The sequence below is a fragment of the Nerophis ophidion genome, linkage group LG18 (genome assembly GCF_033978795.1).
Source record: "Nerophis ophidion isolate RoL-2023_Sa linkage group LG18, RoL_Noph_v1.0, whole genome shotgun sequence".
In the NCBI taxonomy this organism is placed as follows: domain Eukaryota; kingdom Metazoa; phylum Chordata; class Actinopteri; order Syngnathiformes; family Syngnathidae; genus Nerophis; species Nerophis ophidion.
Genome location: NC_084628.1, coordinates 4,321,341 through 4,347,153, shown reverse-complemented (window position 1 = coordinate 4,347,153; position 25,813 = coordinate 4,321,341). Strand labels below are relative to the sequence as shown.

General features: G+C 41.8%; 2 protein-coding genes across 2 annotated transcripts in view; both read left to right on the top strand.

Moving 5' to 3' along the window:
- The first annotated feature begins 176 nt into the window (after positions 1 to 176).
- LOC133537500 (zinc finger protein OZF-like) lies at positions 177 to 11,984 on the top strand. The gene is made up of 2 exons (XM_061878572.1): positions 177 to 1,103; positions 9,668 to 11,984. Exons 1-2 carry the CDS (start codon positions 926 to 928, stop codon positions 10,801 to 10,803), a joined length of 1,314 nt encoding a protein of 437 aa, XP_061734556.1. The 5' UTR covers positions 177 to 925; the 3' UTR covers positions 10,804 to 11,984.
- A 10,001-nt stretch (positions 11,985 to 21,985) lies between these two features.
- dock10 (dedicator of cytokinesis 10) overlaps positions 21,986 to 25,813 on the top strand; it is a 329,003-nt gene continuing 325,175 nt past the window's right edge. Inside the window, exons 1-2 of the mRNA XM_061878559.1 lie at positions 21,986 to 22,100; positions 22,424 to 22,549. The gene's annotated coding sequence lies outside the window, so the exon portion shown is untranslated. The remainder of the gene's footprint in view (positions 22,101 to 22,423; positions 22,550 to 25,813) is intronic.

The following is a 25,813-nucleotide window of genomic DNA, read 5'->3' as shown; positions in this document are numbered from 1 at the left end:
GGTTTGGTTTTTTATTAGATGGCAGTTTTTGCCAATCCTGACATGTGTGTAAAATTTGGTGAGTTTTGAAGCATGTTAAGGGGGTGAAATTACAGATCGGCGATTCTGGATGTTGTTGATAAATGGCTTTCGGTCTGCATAACAGAACTTTAACTTGCACTTTGAAGCATTTTAAGTAGGTCAAATTACAGCTCAAAGAGGCAAAAACATCATTTTTTTAGGAAAATTTGCGCAGGGGTTTTTTGGAGGCGCGTAAAATCAAAACCTGAGAACTTATCAAAACTTTGATCTATACTTTTAATCAGAAGGGTTCAAACTCTCTCCTGTGCGAGTTTGAAGCCGAAAGACGGGGTAAACTCTCTACTGTTGCTGCAACAGAGATACAGTCTATAAGATATATAGATATCTTATGTATTCATACATTGTTTATGTAGGACATTTGTTTCTTCAATTTGAAAATATCTGACTGTTTTTTTCCCTCTTCTCTGGGATTATATTGCCAGTTTTGATCTAGCATATATAAGAATATTCTATTGCTGTTAAGCAAACTATGAATACTAAAAATGTGTCCTTTATCATAGCTACACATATGACAAAAAACGCGTGAAAATCGGTCGTATTCAGTGAGGTAAGATGAATTAAATGCGCTGACAGTTCATTGCTTCTGTCAAATGAATAGCACTGAGTGGAGCGGATCACCACTCCAAGATGGCGGCCCCGCGTCTCGTCAGTAGCGCTCGATGCTGCGCAGTTTTCAAGACGCCGCAGGGGGGCAGCAGTGTAACGCCACGAGCCATGGTCGACTTAGCTGACGTACAACCTGCAGCGAAGAAGAAGAATGCAGGAGTTTCGCGTGTGACACGAACTGCGGCGACGACGACATAGCAAGACAACATATGATTAAAAACCAGTAAAAACATTCAAAATGTTGAAAAAGTTGGTAAAGGAGCGACTAATGGCGGCGGCTGATGAAATTTTCGGGCTGTTCGAAAGAACGATAGCGTCGTACGAGGAAGAACTTTCTCGAAGCAGAGAAGACAAGGAGCGACGACAACAACAACTCGACGCTGTTTTCAAGAATCGAATTGTGATACAAGTTGGAGGTAAATTTACTTTTTAACTCACTGGAATGTCGATTAGTCGAGGACCAAATGTGTCGACTAGTCATGGTTGCAGTAGGTTTGGTCACCGATTAAACATCCCTTGTCAATCAATCAATCAATGTTTATTTATATAGCCCCAAATCACAAATGTCTCAAAGGACTGCACAAATCATTACGACTACAACATCCTCGGAAGAACCCACAAAAGGGCAAGGAAAACTCACACCCAGTGGGCAGGGAGAATTCACATCCAGTGGGACGCCAGTGACAATGCTGACTATGAGAAACCTTGGAGAGGACCTCAGATGTGGGCAACCCCCCCCCCTCTAGGGGACCGAAAGCAATGGATGTCGAGCGGGTCTAACATGATACTGTGAAAGTTCAATCCATAGTGGCTCCAAGACAGCAGTGAGAGTCCCGTCCACAGGAAACCATCTCAAGCGGATCAGCAGCGTAGAGATGTCCCCAACCGATACAGGCGAGCGGTCCATCCTGGGTCCCGACGAGCGGTCCATCCTGGGTCTCGACTCTGGACAGTCAGTACTTCATCCATGGTCATCGGACCGGACCCCCTCCACAAGGGAGGGGGGGACATAGGAGAAAGAAAAGAAGCGGCAGATCAACTGGTCTAAAAAGGAGGTCTATTTAAAGGCTAGAGTATACAGATGAGTTTTAAGATGAGACTTAAATGCTTCTACTGAGGTAGCATCTTAATGTTTATCCATCCATCCATCTTCTACCGCTTATTCCCTTTTGGGTTCGCGGGGGGCGCTGGCGCCTATCTCAGCTACAATCGGGCGGAAGGCGGGGTACACCCTGGACAAGTCGCCACCTCATCGCAGGGCCGACACAGATAGACAGACAACATTCACACTCACATTCACACACTAGGGCCAATTTAGTGTTGCCAATCAACCTATCCCCAGGTGCATGTCTTTGGAATTGGCCAGTTCCTATTGCACCACAGTGGCAGTGTACTATGTTCCGACACCGAACTGAGACAAAGCGGATGAAATGTTCCAGTTTGGCTCGTCGTTCAAACATAAATAGAGCTGTAACCTCGGATTCAGGAGGAACAGTGTGGTTTTCGTCCTGGTCGTGGAACTGTGGACCAGCTCTATACTCTCGGCAGGGTTCTTGAGGGTGCATGGGAGTTTGTCAAACCAGTCTACATGTGCTTTGTGGACTTGGAGAAGGCATTGGACCGTGTCCCTCGGGAAGTCCTGTGGGGAGTGCTCAGAGAGTATGGGGTATCGGACTGTCTTATTGTGGCGGTCCACTTCCTGTATGATCAGTGTCAGAGCTTGGTCCGCATTGCTGGCAGTAAGTCGAACACATTTCCAGTGAGGGTTGGACTCCGCCAAGGCTGTCCTTTGTCACCGATTCTGTTCATAACTTTTATGGACAGAATTTCTAGGCGCAGTCAAGGCGTTGAGGGGTTCCGGTTTGGTGACCGCAGGATTAGGTCTCTGCTTTTTGCAGATGATGTGGTCCTGATGGCTTCATCTGACCGGGATCTTCAGCTCTCACTGGATCGGTTTGCAGCCGAGTGTGAAGCGACCGGAATGAGAATCAGCACCTCCAAGTCCGAGTCCATGGTTCTCGCCCGGAAAAGGGTGGAATGCCATCTCCGGGTTGGGGAGGAGACCCTGCCCCAAGTGGAGGAGTTCAAGTACCTAGGAGTCTTGTTCACGAGTGGGGGAAGAGTGGATCGTGAGATCGACAGGCGGATCGGTGCGGCGTCTTCAGTAATGCGGACGTTGTATTGATCCGTTGTGGTGAAGAAGGAGCTGAGCCGGAAGGCAAAGCTCTCAATTTACCGGTCGATCTACGTTCCCATCCTCACCTATGGTCATGAGCTTTGGGTCATGACCGAAAGGATAAGATCACGGGTACAAGCGGCCGAAATTAGTTTCCTCCGCCAGGTGGCGGGTCTCTCCCTTAGAGATAGGGTGAGAAGCTCTGCCATCCGGGAGGAACTCAAAGTAAAGCCGCTGCTCCTTCACATCGAGAGGAGCCAGATGAGGTGGTTCGGGCATCTGGTCAGGATGCCACCCGAACGCCTCCCTAGGGAGGTGTTTAGGGCACGTCCAACCGGTAGGAGGCCACGGGGAAGACCCAGGACACGTTGGGAAGACTATGTCTCCCGGCTGGCCTGGGAACGCCTCGGGATCCCCCGGGAAGAGCTAGACGAAGTGGCTGGGGAGAGGGAAGTCTGGGTTTCCCTGCTTAGGCTGTTGCACTGTGAAGCACTAAAAAAGAAAAGGCGACGGCAGTGTGAGCGATTCAGATATTAGACACATTTACTAGGATAATTCTGGAAAATCCCTTTTCTGCTTATTGTGTTACTAGTGTTTTAGTGAGATCATAAAGTCACAGCGGAAAGTCGAAGGGGTGTGGTGAACGCCGGTGTCTCTGAGAGGAGCCAAGATCACAGCTGCCTTTTTCACAGCTACAGGGGGAGGTCGCATAATAATCCAACTTAATATCACAATTTTCCCATCCAAAAACTTGCTGGTTTTCTTAGTGAATTAGTGAATTATATTTATATAGCATTTTTCTCTAGTGACTCAAAGCGCTTTACATAGTGAAACCCAATATCTAAGTTACATTTAAACCAGTGTGGGTGGCACTGGGAGCACGTGGGTAAAGTGTCTTGCCCAAGGACACAACGGCAGTGACTAGGATGGCGGAAGCGGGAATCGAACCTGCAACCCTCAAGTTGCTGGCACGGCCACTCTACCAACCGAGCTATACCGCCCCACTTAGAGAAACATGTTCGCTTGACCGCTCTGTGTTAAAGCTTCACAACAAAATAACACCGGCTGTGTTTCGGTTGCTAAAGGCAGCTGCAATCCATCGTTTTCCACCAACAGCATTCTTCTTTGATGTCTCCATTATTAATTGAACAAATTGCAAAAGATTCAGCAACACAGAAGTCCAAAATACTGTGTAATTATGCGATGAAAAGAGACGACTTTTAGCCGTAAGTGGTGCTGGGCTAATATGTCCGCTACTACCGGAGACATCACAAACACGCGTCATCATTCCGCGACATTTTCAACAAGAAACTCTGCAGGAAATTTAAAATTGCAATTTAGTAAACTAAAAAGGCCATATTGGCTTTTGTTGCAATGTTAATATTTCATCATTGATATATAAACTATCAGACTGCGTGGTCGCTAGTAGTGGCTTTCAGTAGGCCTTTAACAGTAATAGAATATTCTAAAATGCTATAAGTCAGTGTGGTTCTCAACCTTTTTTCAGTGATGTACCCCCTGTGAACAGTTTTTTAATTCAAGTACCCCCTAATCGGAGGAAAGCATTTTTGTTTGAAAAAAAGAGATAAAGAAGTAAAATACAGCACTATGTCATCAGTTTCTGATTTATTAAATTGTATAACTGTGCAAAATATTGCTCATTTGTAGTGGTCTTTCTTGAACTGTTTGGGAAAAAAGATATAAAAGTAACAAACTTGTTGAAAAATAAACAAGTGATTGAATTATAAATAAAGATTTCTACACATAGAAGTAATCATCAACTTAAAGTTCCCTCTTTGGGGATTGTAATAGAGATCCATCTGGATTCATCAACTTGATTCTAAACATTTCTTCACAAAAAAATAAATATTTAACATCAATATTTATGGAACATGTCCACACAAAAAAAATCCAGCTGTCAATACTGAATATTGCATTGTTGCATTTCTTTTGACAGTTTATGAATTTACATTCATATTTTGTTGAAGTATTATTCAATAAACATATTTATAAAGGATTTTAGAATTCTTGCTATTTTTAGAATATTTCTAAAAACTCTCACGTACCCTTTGGCATACCTTCAAGTACCCCCGGGGGTACACGTACCCCCATTTGAGAACCACTGCTATAAGTGACCAGACGTCCGAGATCAAAACTGGGAATATAATCCCAGAGAAGGGGAAAAATCGGTCATCTATTTTTAAATTGAAGAAATAATATGATTAGGTAATATATACATGCATATATCCTACATAAACAATGTATGAATACATTAGTTATCTTTGTTGCAGCAGCAGAGTTTATTCTGTCTTGATTCTTTGTATTGATATTTTGTATTACATTCTTCCCTTAAATCAGTGGTTCTCAAATGGGGGTACGTGTACCCTGGGGGGACTTGAAGGTATGCCAAGGGGTACGTGAGATTTTTTAAAAAATATTCTAAAAATAGCAACACTTAAAAATCCTTCATAAATATATGTATTGAATAATACTTCAACAAAATATGAATGTAAGTTCATCAACTGTGAAAAGAAATGCAACAATGCAATATTCAGTGTTGACAGCTAGATTTGTTGTGGACATGTTCCATAAATATTGATGTTAATGATTATTTTTTGTGAAGAAATGTTTAGAATTAAGTTGATGAATCCAGATGGATCTCTATTACAATCCCCAAAGAGGGCACTTTAAGTTGATGATTACTTCTATGTGTAGAACTCTTTATAATTGAATCACTTGTTTATTTTTTTAACAAGTTTTTAGTTATTTTTATATCTTTTTCTTCCAAATACCGTATTTCCTTGAATTCCCGCCGGGGCGCTAATTAATTTAAAACCTCTTCTCACTCCTGCGCTTACCAAAGGCATGCGGTAAAATTAAGCATGCGCTAATTAATTTAAAACCTCTTCTCACTCCTGCGCTTACCTAAGGCATGCGGTAAAAGTAAGCATGCGCTAATTATTTTAAAACCTCTTCTCTATCCTGCGCTTACCAAAGGCATGCGGTAAAATTAAGCATGCGCTAATTAATTTAAAACCTCTTCTCACTCCTGCGCTTACCAAAGGCATGCGGTAAAAGTAAGCATGCACTAATTATTTAAAAACCTCTTCTCGCTCCGGCACTTACCAAAGGTATGCAGTAAAAATTTGAGTGTGATGTAAGCTTGGATCTTAAATCCTACTGAATAGCTCTTAATCTTCTTCCATTTATCCATCCATCCATCCATTTTCTACCGCTTATTCCCTTTTGGGGTAGCGGGGGGCGCTGGCGCCTATCTCAGCTACAATCGGGCGGAAGGCAGGGTACACCCTGGACAAGTCGCCACCTCATCGCAGGGCCAACACAGATAGACAGACAACATTCACACACTAGGGCCCATTTAGTGTTGCCAATCAACCTATCCCCAGGTGCATGTCTTTGGAAGTGGGAGGAAGTACCCGGAGGGAACCCACGCAGTCACGGGGAGAACATGCAAACTCCACACAGAAAGATCCCGAGCCTGGATTTGAACCCAGGACTGCAGGACCTTCGTATTGTGAGGCAGACGCACTAACCCCTCTGCCACCGTGAAGCCCCTTCTTCCATTTATGCAATTTCAAATTACCGGTATTGGAATCAGTCTCCTCCATTTTGAAAATGATGACAGGGGAAGGGTCACTTGTGACGTGACGAGTTTGACCAGGTGGTAATCCTAAGCATGCGCTTATTATTTTGAGAAGCGAGTTTGACCCGGCAGTAATTCAAGGCAGGCCCTGCGGCAATTCAAGGTAATACGGTAGTTCAAGAAAGACCACTACAAATGAGCAATATTTTGCACTATTATACAGTTTAATAAATCAGAAACTGAGAAACCTTGGAGAGCGAAAGCAACGGATGTCGAGCGGGTCTAACATGATATTGTGAAAGTCCAGTCCATAGTGGATCTAACATAACAGTGAGAGTTCAGTCCATAGTGGATCCAATATAGTAGCAAGAGTCCCGTTCATAATGGAGCCAGCAGGAGACCATCCCAAGCGGAGATGGGTCAGCAGCGCAGAGATGTCCTCAACCGATGCACAGGCGAGTGGTCCACCCCGGGTCCCGACTCTGGACAGCCAGCACTTCATCCATGGCCACCGGACCTGTCCCCCCCCCCCCCCCCCCCCCCCGCACCCTTCTACAAGGGAGAGAGGGGCAGAGGAGAAAAAAAAGAAAAGAAACGGCAGATCAACTGGTCTAAAAAGGAGTCTATTTAAAGGCTAGAGTATACAAATGAGTTTTAAGGTGAGACTTAAATGCTTCTACTGAGGTGGCATCTCGAACTGTTACCGGGAGGGCATTCCAGAGTACTGGAGCCCGAACGGAAAACGCTCTATAGCCCGCAGACTTTTTTTGGGCTCTGGGAATCACTTATAAGCCTGAGCTCTTTGAACGCAGATTTCTTGCCGGGACATATGGTACAATACAATCGGCAAGATAGGATGGAGCTAGACCGTCTGGTATTTTACACGTAAGTAGTAAAACCTTAAAGTCACATCTTAAAGGCCTACTGAAATGAGATGTTCTTATTTAAACGGGGATAGCAGGTCCATTCTATGTGTCATACTTGATCATTTCGAGATATTGCCATATTTTTGCTGAAAGGATTTAGTAGAGAAAATCGACGATAAAGTTCGCAACTTTTGGTCGCTCTTAAAAAAGCCCTGCCTTTCCCGGAAGTAGTGCGCGTGACATCACAGATTGTCGGACTCCTCACATCCACCCATTGATTACAATCACGGACGCCAGCAGCGCAAGCGATTCTGACCGAGAAAGCGACAATTTCCCCATTAATTTGAGCGAGGATGAAAGATTTGTGTTTGAGGATATTGATAGCGACGGACTAGGGAAAAAAAAGCGACAACTCCGGGCGACGGCAGTGTGAGCGTTTCAAACGTATTTAGACACATGTACTACGATAATTCTGGAAGATCCCTTATCTGCTTATTGTTCTGAAAGTGTTTTAGTGAGATTTTAAAGATTGTAAAAACATACCTCGAGGTCGGATGACTGCGTTGAACACACTGTGTCTCAGAGAGAAGCCGAGGAGCCAAGCTCACAGCTGCTGCGGAACGACCAATAATCCACTGATGTCTTCGGTAAGATATATATCACAATTTCCCCATCCAAAAACATGCTGGTTGACGTATAGAAAACATGTTCGCTTGACCGCTCTGCTTTCACGACAAACAAAGAAACGCCGACTGTGTCTCGGTGCTAAAGACAGCTGCAACCCACCGCTTTCCACCAACAGCATTGTTCTTTATAGTCTCCATTATTAAATGAACAAATTACAAAAGATTCACCAACACAGATGTCCAAAATACTGTGTAATTATGCGGTTAAAGCAGACGACTTTCAGCTGTGTGTGTGCGCAGCGCTGATATTTCCTCACAGTCCGTGACGTCACGTATAAACGTTATCATTCCGCAACGTTTTCACAAGAAACTCCCGGGAAATTTTAAATTGCAATTTACTAAAACACCAACAGCATTCTTCTTTGACGTCTCCATTATTAATTGAACAAATTGCAAAAGATTCAGCAACACAGATGTCCAAAATACTGTGTAATTATGCGATGAAAAGCGACGACTTTTAGCCGTAAGTGGTGCTGGGCTAATATGTCCGCTACTACCGGAGACATCACAAACACGCGTCATCATTCCGCGACATTTTCAACAAGAAACTCTGCAGGAAATTTAAAATTGCAATTTAGTAAACTAAAGCGGCCGTATTGGCATGTGTTGCAATGTTAATATTTCATCATTGATATATAAACTATCAGACTGTGTGGTCGCTAGTAGTGGCTTTCAGTAGGCCTTTAAGTGCACAGGAAGCCAGTGCAGGTGAGCCAGTATCAATCAATCAATCAATGTTTATTTATATAGCCCCAAATCACAAATGTCTCAAAGGACTGCACAAATCATTACGACTACAACATCCTCGGAAGAACCCACAAAAGGGCAAGGAAAACTCACACCCAGTGGGCAGGGAGAATTCACATCCAGTGGGACGCCAGTGACAATGCTGACTATGAGAAACCTTGGAGAGGACCTCAGATGTGGGCAACCCCCCCCCCTCTAGGGGACCGAAAGCAATGGATGTCGAGCGGGTCTAACATGATACTGTGAAAGTTCAATCCATAGTGGCTCCAACACAGCCGCGAGAGTTCAGTTCAAGCGGATCCAAGACAGCAGCGAGAGTCCCGTCCACAGGAAACCATCTCAAGCGGAGGCGGATCAGCAGCGTAGAGATGTCCCCAACCGATACAGGCGAGCGGTCCATCCTGGGTCCCGACGAGCGGTCCATCCTGGGTCCCGACGAGCGGTCCATCCTGGGTCCCGATGAGCGGTCCATCCTGGGTCTCGACTCTGGACAGCCAGTACTTCATCCATGGTCATCGGACTACTGAGGTAGCATCTCGAACTGTTACCGGGAGGGCATTCCAGAGTACTGGAGCCCGAACGGAAAACGCTCTATAGCCCGCAGACAGTACAGGCGTAATATGATCAAACTTTCTTGTTCTTGTCAAAAGTCTAGCAGCTGCATTTTGTACCAACTGTAATCTTTTAATGCTAGACATAGGGAGATCTGAAAATAATACGTTACATTAATCGAGACGAGACGTAACGAACGCATGGATAGGGCTGCAAAAATCACAACATCCTCGGGACTGATCCCGGGCAGGAAAAAACTCAACGCAATGGGAACAATGAGAAACCTCGGGAACGGACCGCAGGACCAAAAAAAAAATAGTGTGTGTTTTATGTTGCTTGTGTCTTGCAGACATTCAGCAGCTGATTGCTCGTCAAGATGGACTTCCCCTTCAGCCACATGAGGGGAGATCCACTTTGAAGCAGCAGGATCCACAGCCCCCTCACATCAAAGAGGAAGAGGAGGAACCCTGGATCACTCACCAGGGAGGAGAGCGTTTTCTGGAGCCAAAGGATGATCTCGGTAAGTTGCCACTGACTGTCGTCTCTGTGAAAACCGAAGACCGTGAAGACGAACCACTAGAGTGCTCAGAGCTTCATCACGGACCAGATGAGGAGCCTCCAAGCAGCAGCTCACTACTACACATAACAGAAGATGATGGAGGTGACTGTGGAGGATCACAAGCAAATAACCTCTTAGCTCCACTTTCAGACAGTGATTACACAATATTTCACTGTCTTGAAGACGGACATGAAGCCCAAGAGGCTTTAAGCAGCGATACAGACTACGAAGCTGATACCAGGACTTACACTGACAACAAAAACTCTGAATGCTCTGAAAAGAAGAAAGAAAAACCTTTCAGTTGTTCAATTTGTGGCATACTTTTATCTGATAAGTCAAATATGAAAAGACACCTCAGTACACACACAGAAGAAAAACCTTTTTGTTGTTCAGTTTGTGGTAAAATATTCCTTAAAAAGTCAGCGATGGTATACCACATGAGAACACACACAGGAGAAAAACCTTTTAGTTGTTCCGTGTGCGATAAAACCTTCTCCTCAAAGTCAATTATGCTTTCACACCGGAGAACGCACACAGGGGAAAAACCTTTTAGTTGTCCAGTATGCTGTAAAACATTCACTCAAAAGCCACACATGGTATCGCACATGAGAACACACACAGGTGAGAAACCTTTCAGATGTTCCGTGTGTGATAAACCCTTCTCGCTGAAGTCAAATGTGGTAACACACATGAGAACACACACCGGAGAAAAACCTTTTAGTTGTTTGGTTTGCGGCGAAAGATTTTCTCAAAAGACGCACATGGTATCACACATGAGAGCACAAAAAGGAGAAAAACCTTTCAGTTGTGTAGTGTGCGGTAAATTATTCTGTCAAAGGTCAAATCGTGTGGCAAAACACATGAACACGCACGCTGCAGAGAAGAACAATTCAATTGGTCAGTGTGTGGTGAAAAAGTCACAATAAAGTGACGGAAAGAAAACCACATAAATGTAAAGCAGCACACATGCACACAATTGAGTAAAACATTGAAGTTCTCTAGCTTGCACTAGTCTGTAGTATTTGCAGTCTAAATGGCCATAGTGAGGAATTGTCCAAAAATATGGAGCACAACCAACACTTTTATCTGAAGGAAGGAGTGGGAAAAACAAGCGAAGAGAAATGTAAATGATAAACCAAGCAGTGAAGATGCCATTTGTGAAAAATTCAAAGTTATCATTACACTCACTTAGCAAAAACAATTGAAAAGGATTTAAGGGAAATTAGATATTCAAAAACGCTAAATGGCTGAAGCATTCTATTTTTGCAATCATCAGTAATTTCAGTTTTATTTTGGACCTCAATAAAAAAAGGCTCCAGCACCCGAGACCCAAGAGGGACAAGCGGTAGGAAATGGATGGATAAAACAAAAACAAGTGCAATTAAATAGTTGAACGTGCTCAAAAGGAGTAAAAAGCTAAGATAATTTGGACACCCTGGTGGCGATAAACATCCAATAATGATGTTGAAATACCTTTTAAACACCATATGCTGAAATTGATATATTATGCAAAACCCAAATTTATTTCCCATTGGCATCAGTTTTTGTGTATAAAAGCCTAAATTTTAAAATCAAACCTTGAAGCCACTGTGGAAATACGTTGTAAATAATGTTGCCTTTTTCAAAAGAGTTGCCAACAGTTGTGATTTAGGTTACCATTGTTACGAAGTTTTCTGTTATTTTTATTCCTCGAGCAGCGTTCGGAGTTGTCAGAATAATCGTATCTAAGTTATCACAAAACTTTGTGTTGCCATGAGTCCCCGGCAAGAGGACACGAGCTGTCTTTGATCTTACCAAGCAGAAGGCTTGTAAAACTCAACTGCGGAGGATGGGAAGCGACATGAAGGCGTCGGTTTATTTGATCCACAGAAAGATTTTGTCTTGACCCGAGAACTACAAAGCGGAGAGGAACGCATCTTTTCTTTGAACTGTTTTATGACCAAAGGCAACGGCTGTTTACGACCCCCCTTCCTTTAGAAACAGCTGTTGCCATGTAATCAGGGAAAGTCCAAATAAAAGAGGATGCGTTCAACCTTTCATTGGAGCGTGGTGGAAGACTGTACAAAGAGTACAGCCCAGATGTTTCTCCTCAATGAGCTGAATTGAATTCTGTCTCCGTTTAATTCCTTGCTTCTTGTCTGTTTAATAGATGTCATCAGTGTTTGAACCTGACAGTAGTCCTAACAAAAAATAACGCCCACAGTGTCAACAGACAACCCTCAAATGATCTGTTATTGGTTTTATTCCCCGGCACAGTTCCAGCCTCATCTCAAGATGTACGAGGTGCCTGCTTAACTTCTTTTTGTGGCAATATACCGACAGTACAATCGTGTGGAAGGCTATTTTGTGTGGAAACCATTTTCAATCAATCAATCAATCAATGTTTACTTATATAGCCCTAAATCACTGGTGTCTCAAAGGGCTGCACAAACCACCACGACATCCTCGGTAGGCCCACAAAAGGGCAAGGAAAACTCACACCCAGTGGGACGTCGGTGACAATGATGACTATGAGAACCTTGGAGAGGAGGAAAGCAATGGATGTCGAGCGGGTCTAACATGATACTGTGAAAGTTCAATCCATAATGGATCCAACACAGTCGCGAGAGTCCAGTCCAAAGCGGATCCAACACAGCAGCGAGAGTCCCGTTCACAGCGGAGCCAGCAGGAAACCATCCCAAGCGGAGGCGGATCAGCAGCGCAGAGATGTCCCCAGCCGATACACAGGCAAGCAGTACATGGCCACCGGATCGGACCGGACCCCCTCCACAAGGGAGAGTGGGACATAGAAGAAAAAGAAAAGAAACGGCAGATCAACTGGTCTAAAAAGGGAGTCTATTTAAAGGCTAGAGTATACAAATGAGTTTTAAGGTGAGACTTAAATGCTTCTACTGAGGTGGCATCTCGAACTGTTACCGGGAGGGCATTCCAGAGTACTGGAGCCCGAACGGAAAACGCTCTATAGCCCGCAGACTTTTTTTGGGCTTTGGGAATCACTAATAAGCCGGAGTCCTTTGAAGGCAGATTTCTTGCCGGGACATATGGTACAATACAATCGGCAAGATAGGATGGAGCTAGACCGTGTAGTATTTTATACGTAAGTAGTAAAACCTTAAAGTCACATCTTAAGTGCACAGGAAGCCAGTGCAGGTGAGCCAGTACAGGTATATATGTATGTATATATGTATATAAAGGTATATACAGTATATATGTATGTATATATGTATTTAAAGGTATATACAGTACAGGTGTAATGTGATCAAACTTTCTTGTTCTTGTCAAAAGTCTAGCAGCCGCATTTTGTACCAACTGTAATCTTTTAATGCTAGACATGGGGAGACCCCAAAATAATACGTTACAGTAATCGAGGCGAGACGTAACAAACGCATGGATAATGATCTCGGCGTCTTTAGTGGACAGAATGGAGCGAATTTTAGCGATATTACGGAGATGAAAGAAGGCCGTTTTAGTAACGCTTTTAATGTGTGCCTCAAAGGAGAGAGTTGGGTCGAAGATAATACCCAGATTCTTTACCGTGTCGCCTTGTTTAATTGTTTGGTTGTCAAATCTTAGAGTTGTATTATTAAATAGAGTTCGGTGTCTAGCAGGACCGATAATCAGCATTTTAAAGATACCTTACCAAACTCGGACAATAAAAAGACTGATTTTCACCCACAAAAAACTAAATATTTGACTGTGTTATGCAGTGCCTACTAATTATGGCAATGGTGGGGGTGAAAATGTCAATTAACATAAGATTGACAATTTGTAATTAGTTACATACACCACAGAATGACATTTATTTGATGGCAACAGGTACAAATGGTGTTAAGTCATGTATACATCATACACAATCCCTATATCCTATAATTTTGAGGCCAAAACAAGAGGTTGAAGGATGACATTAAATCTGATAATTATGCAGCATGCGTGTTGCCTTCAGGTTTGCTGGAGTCCATTTTTCTAATATTTTTTTTTAACATTGACAAAAAGGCCAATTGTACATAACATTGGCTTTATGGTCTACAGCAGGGGTCACCAACCTTTTTGAAACCAAGAGCTACTTATTAGGTACTGATTAATGCGAAGGGCTACCAGTTTGATACACACTTAAATAAATTGCCAGAAATAGCCAATTTGTTCAATTTACCTTTAATAAATAAATCTATATATATATATAAAAAAAAAAATGGGTATTTCCGTCTGTCATTCCGCCGTACATTTTTTTTTTCCTTTACGGAAGGTTTTTTGTAGATAATAAATGATGAAAAAAAAGACACTTAATTGAACGGTTTAAAAGAGGAGAAAACACGGAAAAAATGAAAATTGAATTTTGAAACATAGTTCATCTTCAATTTCGACTCTTTAAAATTCAAAATTCAACCGAAAAAAATGAAGAGAAAAACTAGCTGATTCGAATCTTTTTGAAAAAATTAAAAAAAATAATTTATGGAACATCATTAGTAATTTTTCCTGATTAAGATTAATTTTAGAATGTTGAGGACATGTTTTAAATAGGTTAAAATCCAATCTGCACTTTGTTAGAATATATAACAAATTGGACCAAGCTATATTTCTAACAAAGACAAATCATTATTTCTTCTAGATTTTCCAGAACAAAAATTTTAAAAGAAATTCAAAAGACTTTGAAATAAGATTTAAATTTGATTCTAGAGATATTGTAGAGTTGCCAGAATATTTTTGGGGGAATTTTAATCATAATAAGTTTGAAGAAATATTTCACAAATATTCTTTGTCAAAAAAAACAGAAGCTAAAATGAAGAATTTAATTAAAATGTATTTATTATTCTTTACAATAAAAAAATAATAATTACTTGAACATTGATTTAAATTGTCAGGAAAGAAGAGGAAGGAATTTAAAAGGTAAAAAATGTATGTGTGTTTAAAAATCCTAGAATCATTTTTAAGGTTGTATTTTTTCTCTAAAATTGTCTTTCTGAAAGTTATAAGTAGCAAAGTAAAAAAAATAAATGAATTTATTCAAACAAGTGAAGACCAAGTCTTTAAAATATTGTCGTGGATTTTCAAATTCTTTTTGAGTTTTGTCTCTATTAGAATTAAAAAAATTAAAAGCGTTACTAAAACGGCCTTCTTTCATCTCCGTAATATCGCTAAAATTCGCTCCATTTCGTCCACTAAAGACGCCGAGATCATTATCCATGCGTTTGTTACGTCTCGTCTCGATTACTGTAACGTATTATTTTCGGGTCTCCCCATGTCTAGCATTAAAAGATTACAGTTGGTACAAAATGCGGCTGCTAGACTTTTGACAAGAACAAGAAAGTTTGATCACATTACACCTGTACTGGCTCACCTGCACTGGCTTCCTGTGCACTTAAGATGTGACTTTAAGGTTTTACTACTTACGTATAAAATACTACACGGTCTAGCTCCATTCTATCTTGCCGATTGTATTGTACCATATGTCCCGGCAAGAAATCTGCCTTCAAAGGACTCCGGCTTGTTAGTGATTCCTAGACCCCAAAAAAAGTCTGCGGGCTATAGAGCGTTTTCCGTTCGGGCTCCAGTACTCTGGAATGCCCTCCCGGTAACAGTTCGAGATGCTACCTCAGTAGAAGCATTTAAGTCTCACCTTAAAACTCATTTGTATACTCTAGCCTTTAAATAGACCTCCTCTTTAGACCAGTTGATCTGCCGCTTCTTTTCTTTCTCCTATGTCCCACTCTCCCTTGTGGAGGGGGTCCGGTCCGATGACCATGGATGAAGTACTGACTGTCCAGAGTCGAGACCCAGGATGGACCGCTCGTCGGGACCCAGGATGGACCGCTCGCCTGTATCGGTTGGGGACATCTCTACGCTGCTGATCCGCTTGAGATGGTTTCCTGTGGACGGGACTCTCACTGCTGTCTTGGAGCCACTATGGATTGAACTTTCACAGTATCATGTTAGACCCGCTCGACATCCATTGCTTTCGGTCCCCTAGAGGGGGGGGGTTGCCCACATCTGAGGTCCTCTCCAAGGTTTCTCATAGTCAGCATTGTCACTGGCGTCCCACTGGATGTGAATTCTCCCTGCCCACTGGGTGTGAGTTTTCCTTGCCCTTTTGTGGGTTCTTCCGAGGATGTTGTAGTCGTAATGATTTGTGCAGTCCTGTGAGACATTTGTGATTTGGGGCTATATAAATAAACATTGATTGATTGATTGAAAAATTTCGAGCAAAGCGAGACCAGCTTGCTAGTAAATAAATACAATTTAAAAAAATAGAGGCAGCTCACAGGTAAGTGTTTCTATTTGAGCTATTTTTAGAACAGGCCAGCGGGCGACTGGTTACGCGTTGGTGACCCCTGGTCTCCAGTGTGCTGTCACTAAACCCCTTTGTTAAAACACATTAAGAAACTTTTATATAACTGGAAATATGAACTTTATCACTTTTCACAATTCCATCCTATTTAACAGTAAAACAAGTCTGACCTAAAAGTGGATGTTCCTGCTTCCAATTTGCATTTGTCATGATGACGACTGTCAGTGTGTACATTTTTCATAATGTCGACTGGCGAGAGTCAACTTTTGGTCACATTTTCACCTTCAGGACGCTTCCTTCATTCAGCAGTTGTCATAATCAACAAGTTAGACGTTTTTTTTTTTCCCTCAGCGACCGATAGGGGGCAAAAGTGGCGCACTGCATGAGAAATCAGCGAGAGCAACAGAAGAAGAAGAAGGGACTTTGCAGCGACCAATCAAATTAGCTCTAGGGGGCGTGGTTAGGAGTTTAATAAAGAAAGCCGAGCGCAGCATTGACTCTACTGCCTACAGGCGCTGACGAGACGCGGGGCCGCCATCTTGGAGTGGTGATCCGCTCCACTCAGTGCAATTCATTTGGCAGGAGCAATGAACTGTCAGCGCATTTAATTCATCTTACCACTGATTTTCACGCGTTTTTTTTGTCATACGCGTAGCTATGATAAAGGACACATGTTTTTGCGGGTTTTATTATTCATTGTTTGGTTAACAGAATATTGTTTTATGCTATAAATCAGTGTTTTTCAACCTTTTTTTGAGCCAAGGCACATTTTTTGCGTTGAAAAAATCCGGAGGCACACCACCAGCAGAAATCATCAACTCAGTTGACAGTTAAAAGTCATTGTTGGATATGATTGTAGCTGAGATTGGCACCAGCGACCCCAAAGGGAATAAGCGGTAGAAAATGGATGGATGGACCTTGAAGCCTAACCAAGCATGCATCAATATAGCTCTTGTCTCAAAATAGGTGCTCTGTCACATCATGCCATGACTTATTTGGAGGTTTTTTTTTGCTGTTTTCCTGTGCGCAGTGTTTTAGCGCTCCTATTTTGGGGGCTTTTTTCATTTTTTTTGGTATTTTCCTGTAGCAGCTTCATGTCTTCCTTTGAGCGATATTTCCCGCATCTACTTTGTTTTAGCAACCAAGAATATTTCAGTTGTTTATATCTGTCTTTGTGGGGACATTGTCATGTTCGGATTGACATTGTGGACGCCGTCTTTGCTCCACAGTAAGTTTTTGCTGTCGTCCAGCATTCTGTGTTTGTTTACTTTGCAGCCAGTTCAGTTTTAGTTTCGTTCTGCAGAGCCTTCCCTAAACTGCAAAGCCTTTTCTTAAGGGCACTCACCTTTTGTTCATTTTTGTTTTAAGCACTAGACACCTTTTTACCTGCATTTACAAAGCAATTAGCCGCCGCCTGCCACCTACTGATATGGATGAGTATTACACGGCTCTAGACAGCACCAACACTCAAAAACAACAACACATAATTTGGAGACTATAATTACTGGTTTGCAAAAAATGTTTTTATCGCAAATATGTGAAATTAGATAATCTCCCAAGGCACACTAATGTGGTTGAAAAACACTGCTATAAGTGACCAGACGTCCGAGATCAAAACTGGGAATAAAATCCCAGAGAAGGTGAAAAAACGGTCAGATGTCTTTGAATTGAAGAAACAATATGATTAGGTTATACATAAAGGGGTGCCCATTACGTCGATCACGAGCTACCAGTCGACCGCGGGGGGTGTGTCAGTCGATCTCCAGCCAGGCTTTTAAAAAAAATAGACCTAAAAATGAGTGATCATCAATCTTCACCAAGACGTCACTTAAATGACATTCACGGTACCGGAGGGTCTTGTGAGATGACGCTGGCTGCTGCAAGATCATTATTATGAAAATATGACCGAGAGGAAGGCGAGAAACACTTTTTATTTCAACAGACTCTCGCGCCGTACCTTCCGTCAAAACTCTAAAGGCCGACTGCACATTTCCTATCTTCACAATAAAAGCCCTGCTTCATGCTGCCTGCGCTAACTAAATACAGAGTCTCGGAAAACTGGCGTGCACAAGCGATCCCTCAGAAAGCTGGCGTGCACATCACTTGTGCACGCCAGCTTTCCGAGACTCTTATTTTGTTAGCGCAGGCAGCATGAAGCAGTGCTTTTATTGTGAAGATAGGAAATGTGCAGTCGGCCTTTAGAGTTTTGACGGAAGGGACGGCGCGAAAGTCTGTTGAAATAAAAAGTGTTTCTCGCCTTCCTCTCTGTCATTTTTTCATAATAATGAACTGGCAGCAGCCAGCGTCATCTCACAAGACCCTCGGGTGCCGTGAATGTCAATCAAGCAAGCTACGGAATTTTCCGCCAATGTTTTTCTTGTAAAGTGTATGGAAGCTGGATGAATTAGATTCCAAAAACCAACCACTTTCATGTGGTATTGTACAGAAAGGACAACTTTTTTTCTCCTCCATTTGAAAATGTGGGCGTTATCATCATTACTGTCTGATTCCAATCAATGCAAGTCATCAGAATCAGGTAATACACCAACTTATATTCTTGTCTTCGTGAAAGAAAGACATCTATATGTGTTACACATGCTTGTATTATCATTAAACACATTTAACTTGTTTACAAAAATGTCTCTTTCATAAATAAATAAATATAAATGATATATATAAATGAGGTAGATCCCCTCCAGTTGGTCAATTGAAAAGTAGCTCGCCTGCAGAAGAAGTGTGGGCACCCCTGTCCTACACAAACAATGTATGGATACATTAGATATCTATATATCTCAGGGACCTATAGACTGTATTTCAGTTGCTGCAGCAGCAGAGAGTTTATTCTGAACATTCTAGTTTTCCTGTAATTATTATGAATTATAATCAAGATTATTTTGTCATGGTAACAGCTTTACCTCAGTCTGGTTCTGGTGGTTCAGTTACAGGGCGAGAGAACACTCTCCTGCTGACTTAATACTTAAGACCAGTGTTTTTTTGGAGGTACCGAAGCCCGCCAGTTTCATATGCGCATTCACTGAACCTTTCTTTAGTTAGAAATAAAATGTTTTTTCTTATATTAATGATATTACTATATTAAAGAAATACTAATAAATATCTATTTTACAAACTGGAAGTTACAGGAATGTACACATGATCCCATGTTTACATCTCATTGTGCAACATGTGAATGTTTTAGTGGGACCTAAATGCGATATCTGAAAGGGGTACAAATTATTTCCAACCCCTCCTTGTACAGAGCTCATGAAAAACAATGTTTTTTTTGTCATTGTAAGTGTGCCAAAACATATTAGAAAATAATCCCATGGAAATGATTGCTGTCATTTGATTGTAATAATAAAACATTGAACTTGTTATTTAGTCAGGTTCAGACGGACGCTCCGTCGAACCCCTGAGGCCGACTGACCGAACCCCCTAGAGTTCGATCGAACCCGGGTTAAGAACCACTGCTTTAGACTCATTGTAACTATTACTTTGAGTAGTTGAGTTGTGCGAAAGTGTAGTGATTGGTGCGGATATACTATCATATTTCATTTTAGAAGGCATTGATTGATTGATACTTTTATTAGTAGATTGCACAGTACAGTACATATTCCGTACAATTGACCACTAAATGGTAACACCCCAATAAGTTTTTCAATTTGTTTAAGTCGAGGTCCACGTTAATCAATTCATGGTATTTATATTTTATACGTGGTTTAGTTTTAGATGTAAAAAATGAAGTGATTTCTAATAAAAAACATTCATCTAAAAGTAAGTAACTTTGAATATGTGTATGTTTATTCAAACGGTAATGGTAGAAAGTGAAAAAGTGATTGTAATTTCATTTCAACAATAGTGCCTGAAAGTACTGACCGCCTACAGAACCAGGCCAGATACTACCAGAGGTGGGTAGTAACGCACTACATTTACTCCGTTACATCTACTTGAGTAACTTTTGGGATAAATTGTACTTCTAAGAGTAGTTTTTATGCAAGATACTTTTACTTTTACTTGAGTATATTTATAGAGAAGAAACGCTACTTTTACTCCGTTCCATTTATCTGCAATCAGGTCGCTACTCGCTACTTTTTTTTTTTTATCGATCTGTTAATGCACGCTTTGTTTGTTTTGATTTTGTCAGACATGCATTCAAAGTAGGAACTACGCATGCTTGCCTTTCACCAATCACATGCAATCACTGGTGACGTTGGACCAATCAAACAGAGCCAGTTGGTCACGTGACCGTCACACTTAGAACCCGACATGTTGAAAAACTTATTGGGGTTTTACCATTTAGTGGTCAATTGTACGGAATATGTACTGTACTGTGCAATCTACTAATACAAGTTTCAATCAATCAATCAAAAGTGTAAAGGAAAAAATACACTTTTTATTTCAACCGTACTTCCCGTTAAAAGCCTAAAGACTGATCGCACAGTTCCTGTCTTCACAATAAAAGCGCCGCTCCATCGCGCCTGCGTTAACAAAATAAGAGTCTCCGAAAGCCAGCGCAAACAAGCTAGCAAGCTACGGAGTTTGCCGCCAATGTATTTCTTGTAAAGTGTATGAAAACGAATATGGAAGCTGGACAAATAAGATGCCAAAAACCAACGACTTTCATGATGTATTAGACAGGAAGGAGGAACTTTTTTTCTCCTCCATTTGAAAACCGGGACGTTATCAGCACTATACTGTCTGATTCCAATCAATGCAAGTCATCAGAATCAGGTAATACACCAACTTATATTCTTGTCTTCATTAAAGATAGGAATCTATATGTTAAACATGCTTGTATATTCATTAAAACACCTTTAACATGTCAACAAAAACGGCAAAATAAATAAATATAAATTATATACTGTATAGATAAAGGTATGTATATATATGATATGTGTGTATGTTTATGTATATATGAGGTAGATCACCTCGACTTGGTCATTTATTAAGTAATTGATTAACGTTGAAAAACTTATTGGGGTGTTACCATTTAGTGGTCAATTGTAGGGAATATGTACTGTACTGTGCTATCTACTAATACAAGTATCAATCAATCAATCAATCAATGAATGCCTACTGAGCCTATGGTGCTGTTAAGTTATTGGGGCTCAATTTGCCTTAATTTTTATTTTATTTTAATGTATTATTATTTAATATATATTATTGTTTTAGTTGCTTAAGAGATATTCCTGGCTCTGAATTTGCTCATTGCTATTTTTATGTTTTTGTGCATTATTTGTTGCCGTAATCATTAAACAAACAGGTTACTCATCAGTTACTCAGTACTTGAGTAGTTTTTTCACAACATACTTTTTACTTTTACTTAAGTAAATATTTTGGTGACTACTTCTTACTTTTACTTGAGTAATACATCTCTAAAGTGACAGTACTCTTACTTGAGTACAATTTCTGGCTACTCTACCCACCTCTGGACACTACACAGTTCTACAGGAGCTATATAAATCCAGGCCCGGACCTAACAAGAAGGATGTCTTTGTGGGTTCTTCCGAGGATGTTGTAGTCGTAATGATTTGTGCAGTCCTTTGAGACATTTGTGATTTGGGGCTATATAAATAAACATTGATTGATTGATGTTGGTATGTTGCCCAGCTGTTGGACCTTGAATACCAAGCAAGACGGGTTTACATTCACTGTGATGTTTTGAAGGAGAAAGACAAATCTACTGAGATTCTTTGAAAAAGTGTACATGTAAGCGTGAGGAGGCGTGGCCTGCGCACCTGCAGCAAGGCGGGTTGTAGGGCGACAGGTGCGTGGACGGCCCACCTGGGCACAGTTGTCTAATCACCTGTCACTTTATAAAACGGCAGCAGCTCGGAAGGAGGTGGGTGAAGTCAGAGTGGATGGCCGAGAACGAATCCGAGCCCTAGCGGAAGCGAAGACGCGGAAGGCTGAAAAGTGACCGGAAGAGCGAGACAAGAGAAGGTAGTTTTTTGAAAAATAAACCGTTAAGCCTGTCATGTCCATCATTGAACCTGAAGGTGCGAGTCCTCCACAGTAAGAAAATCTAATCTATTTGAGTTGATTTATGTTTAATAAGATTGTTGGCGTAATTCCCTTTAATTAGTTTCCAAACTATAGATCGTTAGCCATTTTTAAATCTTTGCAAAAATTGTGTAGTAAGTCACAACGCAGGCTACTCTGCAATTTCTACTTGCAAAGTAGGTCAAAAACATTTTTCAAGTCACGAGATTTTGATTGGAATGCAGATTTTTCAAATATATTTGCTATGTGTCCCTCTATGGTAGGATGAAGTAGAGAGGATGCTCAGTCAAGGAAATTCCCACTTCATACCTGGACTGAAGAACCACTGAAGATTCAGTTTGATGGAGTTTTCCCCCAAAAAGTCAGGAGACCTCCACTGGCAGATAAAGGTAATTACTCACCCGTCACTTCAGACGTCCACCAAGTATTCAGCATTGACATAACTTGTCAACCACCCTAATCACTCCAAAAAAAGACGAGGTAGAATAATACATAATGTTGGATTTGGAGCAGACCTGGGCAATTATTTTGAGTCGGGGGCCACATTTAGAGAAACAAAATGTCTGGGGGGGCCGGTATATCTATTTTTATCAACACTAATGCAAAACCTCACAATAATGTCTGATTGAATGCTAAAAACATTATGACAGACTGCCTTAAAAAAGTCAGAGTCCATGATTCTCGCCCGGAAAAGGGTGGAGTGCCATCTCCGGGTTGGGGAGGAGACCCTGCCCCAAGTGGAGGAGTTCAAGTACCTAGGAGTCTTGTTCACGAGTGGGGGAAGAGTGGATCGTGAGATCGACAGGCGGATCGGTGCGGCGTCTTCAGTAATGCGGACGTTGTATCGATCCGTTGTGGTGAAGAAGGAGCTGAGCCGGAAGGCAAAGCTCTCAATTTACCGGTCGATCTACGTTCCCATCCTCACCTATGGTCATGAGCTTTGGATCATGACTGAAAGGACAAGATCACGGGTACAAGCGGCCGAAATGAGTTTCCAGGTCTCTCCCTTAGAGATAGGGTGAGAAGCTCTGCCATCCGGGAGGAACTCAAAGTAAAGCCGCTGCTCCTTCACATGGAGAGGAGCCAGATGAGGTGGTTCGGGCATCTGGTCAGGATGCCACCCGAACGCCTCCCTAGGGAGGCGTTTAGGGCACGTCCAACCGGTAGGAGGCCACGGGGAAGACCCAGGACACGTTGGGAAGACTATGTCTCCCGGCTGGCCTGGGAACGCCTCGGGATCCCCCGGGAAGAGCTAGACGTAGTGGCTGGAGATAGGGAAGTCTGGGCTTCCCTGCTTAGGCTGTTGCCCCCGCGACCCGACCTCAGATAAGCGGAAGATGATGGATGGATGGATGCCTTAAAAAAACAAAATGGTATTTAACATTTTTCTATGAAGGATAAAACACTGAATATCGACAAAACATGAACGTCACGCCCGCTTTCCATCGACACATTTTACAATCCAGTGAAACGCAAGAAAAATGCAACAAACAGTGAAATATGAACGCGAAGGACACAAAATAAACACACCTACAATCTGATATATCTGATACATCACTAAGCTTTAGAACTTTTGCTGTGAAAATCTCCTTCCGCGTCCGTAGAAACGCTTCCCATCCACACTGCTACTACATTACTGTAGTAACTAATTAGATGACCATAGTAACTAATTAGGGGGCCTGAGCTAGTGTGCGAGGTGGAAAAGTTCCTTGCTGGATATAGTCGGACTCACTTAAACACACAGCAAGAGCTCTAGAACCAGTTCTCTCGAGAGGGGCACTGATGCCTGTGCTCTAGCAGCTTCCAATTCATTGTAGACCTGCTTTTTGGTGGTTCTCGGTTGACTCTTGATCATCCTGACCAATTTTTCTCTCAGCAGCAGTTGATAGCTTGCATTTTCTTCCTGATCGTGGCAGTGACAAAACTGTGCCATGCGCTATATACTTACAATTGTCTGCACAGTTGCTCTTGGGACCTTAAGCTGCTTTTGAATTGGCTCCTAGTGACTTTCCTGACTTAATTAAGTCATTGATTTGTTTTTTTTCCAGATCTGTTCCGAGTTCCTTTGACTTTCCCATTGTCGGGTCTATTGACAGCATCACTTGAGCCCTATTTAAATGGGCTCAGAAACGCTTCCCATCCACACTGCTACTACATTACTGTAGTAACTAATTAGATGACCATAGTAACTAATTAGGGGGCCTGGGCTAGTGTGCGAGGTGGAAAAGTTCCTTGCTGGATATAGTCGGACTCACTTAAACGCACAGCAAGAGCTCTAGAACCAGTTCTCTCGGGAGGCACATTGATGCCTGTGCTCCTCCAATTCATTGTAGACCTGCTTTTTGGTGGTTCTCGGTCGACTCTTGATCATCCTGACCAATTTTTCTCTCAGCAGCAGTTGATAGCTTGCATTTTCTTCCTGATCGTGGCAGTGACAAAACTGTGCCATGCGCTATATACTTACAATTGTCCGCACAGTTGCTCTTGGGACCTTAAGCTGCTTTTAAATTGGCTCCTAGTGACTTTCCTGACTTAATTAAGTCATTGATTTGTTTTTTTTTTTTCAGATCTGTTCTGAGTTCCTTTGACTTTCCCATTGTCGGGTCTATTGACAGCATCACTTGAGCCCTATTTAAATGGGCTCAGAAACGCTTCCCATCCACACTGCTACTACATTACTGTAGTAACTAATTAGATGACCATAGTAACTAATTAGGGGGCCTGAGCTAGTGTGCGAGGTGGAAAAGTTCCTTGCTGGATATAGTCGGACTCACTTAAACGCACAGCAAGAGCTCTAGAACCAGTTCTCTCGAGTGGGGCACTGATGCCTGTGCTGTAGCAGCTTCCAATTCATTGTAGACCTGCTTTTTGGTGGTTCTCGGTCGACTCTTGATCATCCTGACCAATTTTTCTCTCAGCAGCAGTTGATAGCTTGCATTTTCTTCCTGATCGTGGCAGTGACAAAACTGTGCCATGCGCTATATTCTTACAATTGTCTGCACAGTTGCTCTTGGGACCTTAAGCTGCTTTTGAATTGGCTCCTAGTGACTTTCCTGACTTAATTAAGTCATTGATTTGTTTTTTTTTTCCAGATCTGTTCTGAGTTCCTTTGACTTTCCCATTGTCGGGTCTATTGACAGCATCACTTGAGCCCTATTTAAATGGGCTCAGAAAATTCAACAGGTTTCGTCAATCATAATCATTCAAATGAATTTGAGAAGCCATTCCATGAAGCTAATTTGATTAGAGTGTAACTTTTGTACGTCACCAACATTGATCATGCATGTTGCGTTATGTGTACTTTTGACCCAGCAGATTTGGTCACATGTTCAGTAATAAATTCCATAAAAAATACATAATAAATTCATAAAAGAACCAAACTTCATGAATGTTTTTTGCGACAAACTAGTCAATCAATCAATCAATCAATGTTTATTTATATAGCCACAACGACATCCTCAGTTCAGAGCTCACATAAGGGCAAGGAAAAACTCACAACCCAGTGGGATGTCAATGTGAATGACTATGAGAAACCTTGGAGACTGGGTGCAATGGAGGTCGAGTGGGTCTAGCATAATATTGTGAAAGTCCAGTCCATAGTGGATCTAATATAATAGTGAGAGTACAGTCCATAGTGGATCTAACATAATAGT

Coding starts and splice junctions, on each gene's coding strand:
- LOC133537500 (XM_061878572.1), top strand. CDS start 926: ATGTTGAAAAAGTTGGTAAAGGAGCGACTAATGGCGGCGGCTGATGAA. Junction 1,104..9,667: donor AATTGTGATACAAGTTGGAG/GTAAATTTACTT, acceptor TGTGTCTTGCAG/ACATTCAGCAGCTGATTGCT.